At 65.5% G+C, this 6829-nt stretch overlaps 1 protein-coding gene across 5 annotated transcripts; it reads right to left on the bottom strand.

Moving 5' to 3' along the window:
• Window positions 1–894: 894 nt before the first annotated feature.
• Window positions 895–6561, bottom strand: SLC16A8 (solute carrier family 16 member 8). Of its 5 annotated transcripts, none has more exons than XM_053661964.1 (6): window positions 6214–6561; window positions 5806–5886; window positions 4952–5179; window positions 4109–4252; window positions 3080–3904; window positions 895–1316 (listed from the first exon to the last, which is right to left on the bottom strand). In XM_053661964.1, exons 3-6 carry the CDS (start codon window positions 5163–5165, stop codon window positions 1000–1002), a joined length of 1500 nt encoding a protein of 499 aa, XP_053517939.1. In that variant the 5' UTR covers window positions 5166–5179; window positions 5806–5886; window positions 6214–6561; the 3' UTR covers window positions 895–999. The 5 variants fall into 5 exon arrangements, with proteins under 5 accessions (XP_053517939.1, XP_037016409.2, XP_053517940.1 ...); XM_037160514.2 differs by having other exon boundaries at window positions 4952–5176; XM_053661965.1 differs by having other exon boundaries at window positions 5806–5871.
• Between the last annotated feature and the right edge of the window lie 268 nt (window positions 6562–6829).

Below are 6829 nucleotides of genomic sequence, written 5' to 3'. Positions count from 1 at the left end.
GCAGGGGCGCCCTTGCCTTCCTGCGGCCCAGCTGGAGAAAGGCCATCAGCAGGGAGGGGTCCCTCGTGGGGTGGGCTCCTCTGTGGGCGGGTGTGGCTGGATGGAGCAGGGTCTGGGCTGGACGAAGCCTGCTGCCCACACTCAAGGTTTGGAGGCAAGGAGGCCAGGGAGGGGGTGCCGGGTGTGTGGGTAAGTACAGAGAGGAACTCGATTCGTATCTTCCCTGGTGGGGTGAGGCCTGGGGCTCCTGCCCTGGGTCGACGTGTAAGAGGTCAGCCATCGAAGGGCAAGAGCAGACGCCCCATGAGTGAATCGGGTGTGGGGTCAGCTCCCGGAACCCCTTTGGTCCCCACTGGGACCCGTGTCCAGGGCAAAGACCTCAGGACTCCGGAGCTGTACTCTGGAGAGAGGGTCCCCCTTGGGAGGCACTGGCCTCAAGCTTCAGGGCGCACAGGATGGGGTCATTTACTGTCACTCCCCAGCATGGGAACAGAGCCGGTGGCACAAGGTCAGGCTCCAACCCCCGTCGTCACCCCAGACCCACGCTTGCTCTCTCAGATGGGTCCGAGTCCCTCCCTGCAAGCAGCCCCCATCCGAGTGGGCAGGTGCCGCCAGCCTGGGAACGCCCGCCCCCATCTCTTCCCTCCCTCCCCCAGCACCTGCGGGCGCAGAGGGCCCTGGGAGAGCCCCTCAGGCTCCCTCCTACCCGTCCCCCTCCCCAGGTCGGAGGCACTGGGACAGAGCCTGTCTTTCAGCTGAGCTTTATGAACTGGAGCTTCATGGGGCTCAGACCCTGTCTGGGCACAGCAGCTTCTCTGGGGCCCGGGGGGGGGGGGGGGGGCAGGGCCTGGCCATGGCCTGCTGGGCAGGTGAGGGGGGAAGCTCCCCCCTGGACCCCAGGGGTCCCCATCGTGCCAGGCCCTCTGGAAACAGCGGGGGCTCTGGGAGGGGAAGCGCTCCTGCTGCTGAAGTCACGGCCACCCCGCTTCGGCCCCTGCGCTACGCAGACTTGGGCGCCGGCTCTGGCTCTGGTTCTGCCTCCACCTCGGGCTCCGAGGGCCCAGCCACGGGGCTTGGCACCTCCAGCGCCTCCGCGTCACTGGGCTCCCGGGTGGGCAGGGGCTCAGAGTCGCCTTCGGCTTCAGCATCCTCGTTGTCACTGGCCTCGCCCTCGCTGCCTGGGCTGGGGGGTGAGTCCCGAGAGCGGTGCAGGCAACAGTTGGTGGCCACAGCCATGAAGACCCCAGCTAGGACCACCTCAGAGCCAGCCATGTAGAAGATGATCTCGTAGTTCTTCAGCATGTCCACCAGGCGACCTGGGGTGGGGAAGGGGAGGTAAGGGCACGTGGGTGCCTCCCACCCCCCACCCACCCTGAAACCTCAGGTAAAGGGCAGCTCCCTAGACTCAGTGGGGCTCTTGGTTGAGACATTCAGCATGCCCCAGACTTTGTCCCCACTTTACAGAGACACGGTCCCACACAGGTTCTGCCATTTGAGACTAAAAATGTCACTTCACTTCCCTGGACCTCGGTTTCTGAAGCGACATGGGGCCTTTGGCCAGGCAGCACCTTATAGCTTACAGGCCCCCTCTGCCCTCAGACTCACCCCCCACCTGGGCCCTGAGCGTTGTCCAGCTGGGGGCAGTCGGGGTGGCACCAGGCTCACCCCCTCTCCTGGGGACTCCAACCCTTGCTCTTTCCGCCTCATCTTTAGGGGCCCTTCTGTGCTCTCCCCACCCCCAGCCCCTCCCCGAGGCCCAGCCGCCACGGAGCTCAGCGGGCCGGGGCCACGTGTGGGGGGTTGTTACTCCTGTTTCCTCCTCCATCTTCCAAGTTTCTGCCCCACACACGCTTCTGACTGTAACTCTCGGGAAAACCTTTTACAGTAACTGCAAATACCCTCCCCTGAAGTGAGGCTCCTTCAGGGCTCCCCTTGGGGGCATCCTTGGGGCTGTCCAGACAGAGCTGGGCCCCTCTGCACCTCTGAGGCCATGAGACATGCCCCAGTGACCCCTGAGCCAGCTGCGCCCCTGAGCCTGCTGAGCGTCAGGCCACCAGGCTTGTCTTCCTGGCCCCTGCCCCACCCACGCACAGCCCTTGCGCCATCTCGGCCTATTTGATCCACCCTGGAGGTACACCGGAAAATGAAACGGGTCCCTGAGCTTCTGGGGGTGGGGGACTGGTTTGTGGCCTTTGGTGGTGAGCTCTGGAGCCTCCCACAGCAGGTTCAGGGGCTTTGTGGTTCCCACTGGGTCAGATGCGACGGCCCAGCCAGGTGGGGGCACTCACCCAGCCCACCTGGAAGGACGGTCCGCTCACCCAGGTGCATCCCAGGGGCAGGCAGGCTCCAGCAAAGGAGCTGCGCGCCACAGCAGGCCTCGGCTCCCTCCTGCTGACAGGCAGGCCTCCCGCTGTTTCAGGGGTCACTGACAGCCCAGGAAGACCCCGATGTCCCCCACCCCATCTTTCCAGTCCTAACTCTTGTGTAGAAACACTACCCCCAAACACCTGCAGGAAGCCCTCCCGGACCACCCTCATCAGGATGATTTCTGAAGAGGTGATGAGTGCACAGTGCTGAGGGAAGAACCTGGCGCCCCTCGTCCCCCACCGATCACACGGAGCACCCAAACGCTGCTCCTGGCCCCGGGGCTGCTCCCCCCAGGACACTGCTCCTGCCCCAGTCACTGCGGGAAGCAGGGAGATTAAAGCACTCAGAGGAGGGGTGGGCATTTAGCACTGGGCAGGGCTCCACTTGCGTTAGGCCTCCGTGCCTCAGTTTCCCCATCTGCAAACGGAGAGTAAGCATTTGTACTCGCGCCAGCGGCTGGAGACGACCCAGCGAGCCAGCAGCTGTCAGTGTTGGGTTCTTCCTGGCACTTTTTCTGTCTTTTCCATCCCCTCCCGGAGCTGGGGGAACTGGTTTGGAGGAGGGGCTAACAGGCCGTGTGAAGGGGAGTCCATCCCACCAGGCTGTCTCTTCCGCGGGGTCACCCCTGTGAGTTCCATTTTACAGGAAGGGGGCTTCCCTCGGGCTTGGGGGCACGACACCACGCCAACCCCTCCTCCTGCGGGGCACGCACCGGCAGAAGGCGGCCCGATGAGCACGGCCACGGCCTCGATGAGCAGCACCAGGCCCAGCGCGCTGGGGAAGCGGTGGGCGCCCACCGCGGCCATGAGCACCTCGAACTGCAGCGCGCCCACCATGCCGTAGGAGAGGCCGAATGCGACGCAGAAGGCGACGAGGGCGCCATAGGAGCGCGCGCGCGCGCTGCTCAGGTCCGTGATCCCGTTGGCCAGCAGGGCGAGGCTGAACAGGTAGGCGACGTGCGGTCGCAGACGCGCCAGGCCGGCGAGAGCGCCGCACGCCGGCCGCGCCACGATGTCTACGAAGCCCACGATGGAGAGTAGGAAAGCGGCGTCCGCGTCAGGCACGCCCGCGTCCTTGGCGTAGTTCACCAACAGGATGGCGGGCACGAAGAGCCCCAGCGCCATCAGGAACTTGGTGACGGCGTACACCGCAAAGGTGCGGTCGGCGCACACGGTCACGTCCAGCAGGCGTCGGCGAGTCTTGCCGCCAGGGGGCGCCGTGCTCAGCCTCAGCCCCTTGCGGTCCGCGTCCGCGTCCGCCTCCCCTGGAGCTGCGCCGGTGCGGGGAGGAGGGCCGGGCCCCGGCGGCGGCCGCATGACTGCGCCGCAAGCGCAGCAGTGCAGCAGGAGGCCGCCAAGCAGCAGGAAGCCGCCGCGCCAGCCGAAGTGCTCCAGCAGCTGCTGGCCCAGCGGCGAGAGCGCCGACAGGAACACGGGGCTGCCCGCCGCCGCCAGCCCGTTGGCTAGAGGCCGCCGCCGATCGAAGTAGAGCCCCAGCATGATGAGCGACGGCTGGAAGTTGAGGGCCAAGCCCAGGCCTGCGGGCGAGGCAGCGCCGTGCCAGGCTCCCCAGGGGGCCCCCACTTCATAGCAAGAGGGAGCGGACAGAGCCCCCCGGGAACGGAGCAGAGGGACTTGGAGGACAGTTCCATGTGGGGAAACTGAGGACTGGAGTTCTAGCAGCAGGGACTCCCATCCCCACCCACAGCCTCACAGGGGAGGAAGGCCGCGTGCGCCCTCACCTGTCAGCACGCCAGCTGTCAGGTATAGCTCCAGCAGGCGCGTGGCGAAGGATGCTAGGACCATGCCCGCTGAGGCCAACAGCCCACCCACCAGCATCACCGGGCGACAGCCAAAGCGGGTCACGAGGATGCTGGACACTGGGCCTGTGGGCAGAGCAGAGTCACCACTTGGGCTGCTCCACTCTCCTGTCCCGCGGACACTCCAGGCTCTGCACCTCCCAGCCCTGGAAGACGCTCAAAGGGATAAGGCCACTCCTGGTTCAGGGACTTGGAGGGCAGTGTTTGGCTAGGGCCACACTGCTTGGGTGGGACAAACCAAGGAGACGGTGCCCTGTGCGGGACTCAGGGAGAGGAGCCTGTCCTGGCCCAGAGCCCCCCTCCCCGCCCCTTGTGAGGACACAGCACGCAAAGCAGAAGGCGCAGACACCCCCTCCCTTTGATCTTCACAGCCTGGGACCCCGGCGCGGGCTGCCTTGCTCCCCGGGCTCCCCTACTCCTCATCCCCACCCTGGGCTGCCTGGCCAGGTCAACTCTGGCACTGCCCCTGTTCCCACAGGTGAATCTCTTTGAGATCTCCGTTCCCCCACCTGGAACATAGGCAGGTGTGGGGTTTGGGCAGGAATGGTGGGACCCTAGTGTTAGCCAAGCTTGCAAGGACAGCCACCTGTGTGCGGCCCCAGCTCTGGCCGCTGTCCCTTCCCTCTCTGGTGCCAGAGTTTCCACAGGAAGAAAGGGGGTTCCGTGCCCGTCCCAAGGAGCCCCGTGGATGCCCTGGGCATCAGGCATCTCCTGGCCCCTAACCCACCCACCGAAGTCCTGGGGTGCGGGGGTGGGGGCGCTGACCGGTGCCGTAGAGCATGGCAAGCATGATGGAAGACACCCAAGCTGTGTCGCTGTAGCCGGCTCCGAAGTCGCGCATGAGCGCACGGAAGAAGACGCTCACGGCCTTGGGGAAGCCGTAGGCGAAACCGGTGACTATGAAGCAGGCGCCCAGCACCACCCAGCCCCAGCCGCCGTCCGGAGGACCCGTGCCCCGCCGGGGGCCGCCAGCGCCCATCGCCACTGTCTCTGCTGGAGGAAGAGGAGGCAAGAAGGGAGGGGCAAGGAACCCAGACAAGGAAGGGGGATGGAGACCCAGCCTGGGGAAACTGAGGCAAGGGCCTACCCCCTGGGAGCCCTGCTCAGGGGATGAAGCCAGGAGGAGAAACAGGGTATGAACCTCACCCCAAATCCCCTTCTCCAATGAAGGATGGGGGGCCAGTAACAGGATTGTTGCCACCTGAGTCTTGACTCTAGGAAGGCTTCCTCTGGGGGCCCCCCCCTTGCTCTCCAGGTCCTAGTGGGTGCAGGAGAGGGGTGCTGGGTGTGCCCGGAGGTGTGGGTGGGAGCCCCCAGTGCCCCCAGTGTGCATGTCGAGGGTCTCTGGACAAAGAAGCAGAGGTGGGGGAGGGAGGACACAGGCACTCGCTGGTCACAAAATGGGCCTTGTGGCATGTCCCTAATTTCTCCCAATGATCGGAAGTAACATTCAATCGGCGTTGTTAGAATGTTATGGGGGAAACGAGAGCATGTTTATAACAGCATTCGCCTTGACTTAGATGCCAAGGGGGCTGTGAGCTCCGATTCCTCCCAGCTCAGCTGTGGATTGGCTCTGTCGCTTGCACGGGCCCCTCCCCTCGAGGAGCCTGTGTCCCCACCTGTGAGATGAGAGATTGGTCAGGCCAGCAGGGAATCTTCAGGTGGGGTCGGAGCTCAGGCCCCTGCTGGACAGAGGGGGCCTTTGAAGGGGCCCCAGGACAGTGTCCTCTAAACTGCTAAGGGCCTCCCCAACCCCTACTCGTGGGGAAAGCAGCTCCGGGGCTTCACGCCACAGCCCCGGTGCCCTCCGAGTGGACGAGGAGGGTGGGCCAGCCCACAGCTGGGCAGGAGCCTCCCTCCCTCCCGAGCCCACTGTGGCCTGGGATCTTGGCGTTGGGCAATGGCAAGGACCTGTGGGGGGTCTGGGACTCCCCCCTTCCCACAGGGCCGGTTCTGGCACTTCCTGCTGTTGTCCTCTCATCCTGGGACAAGAGGGTGGTCCCTGGCGGCCCCCACTCCACACTCACCAGAGCCGTCCCGTGGGTTTGGGTGTCCAGCCTCACATCCGAGGCCTGCAGGGAGGGCTGGCTCACCGCTGCCCTGCCCCTGAACCTCGCCTGGTGGGGGTCGCAGGCGAAGACTCTAGGTCTTGCTTGTGAATCCGCCGCTGGCCTGGCTTTGACCCTGACTCACTTCCCTGGCCTGGGGCTTAGAGCAGGTCCCCTCCCCCAGCCCCTGTAAGAGGCTTTTGCCTGGGAGGGGAGAAGGGACAGAGTAGAGACCAACCTTGGGGCCTCAGGCCGCCCACGCAGAGCCCCGATGGATATGGGGCCTCCGGGGGACACACAGGGTCCTTCCCCGGGGCTCCCCCTGGTGCCAGGAGCAGAGCCCTGCCCTGGAGACCCCAAGGTCCCTAATCATCTCAGGTCCTCGCCTGCCGCCCACCCCCAGCCACATTCCCAGAAGGGCCTCGGTGGCTTCTCCTTGGATAAGGCTAATCCGGGTGGGGGGGGCCTGGGGCCGAGGGGCAGCCAGGGCCAGAACAAAGGGTGCTGTGTCCAGGCCACCGGAGGTGACTTGCTGAGGGTCCTGGACCTGGGCCACTGCCACCCCTCCTCCTCCGGAGAGGGATCCACTCCCGGG

Source organism: Artibeus jamaicensis, unplaced genomic scaffold, assembly GCF_021234435.1.
Source record: "Artibeus jamaicensis isolate MK-2021 breed Jamaican fruit bat unplaced genomic scaffold, CSHL_Jam_final contig_233, whole genome shotgun sequence".
NCBI lineage: Eukaryota > Metazoa > Chordata > Mammalia > Chiroptera > Phyllostomidae > Artibeus > Artibeus jamaicensis.
Note: the sequence above shows the minus strand (reverse complement) of the source record. Positions and strands in the feature narration are given on the sequence as shown.

Bases quoted from the DNA above. Each gene is read 5' to 3' on its own strand.
- SLC16A8 (XM_053661964.1), bottom strand. From the start codon at position 5,165: ATGGGCGCTGGCGGCCCCCGGCGGGGCACGGGTCCTCCGGACGGCGGC. The intron at 3,905-4,108 runs GTGAGGGCGCAC...CCTCGCCCGCAG, and splicing joins GACAGCTGGCGTGCTGACAG to GCCTGGGCTTGGCCCTCAAC. The intron at 1,317-3,079 runs GTGCGTGCCCCG...TCCCCACCCCAG, and splicing joins CATCGGGCCGCCTTCTGCCG to GTCGCCTGGTGGACATGCTG.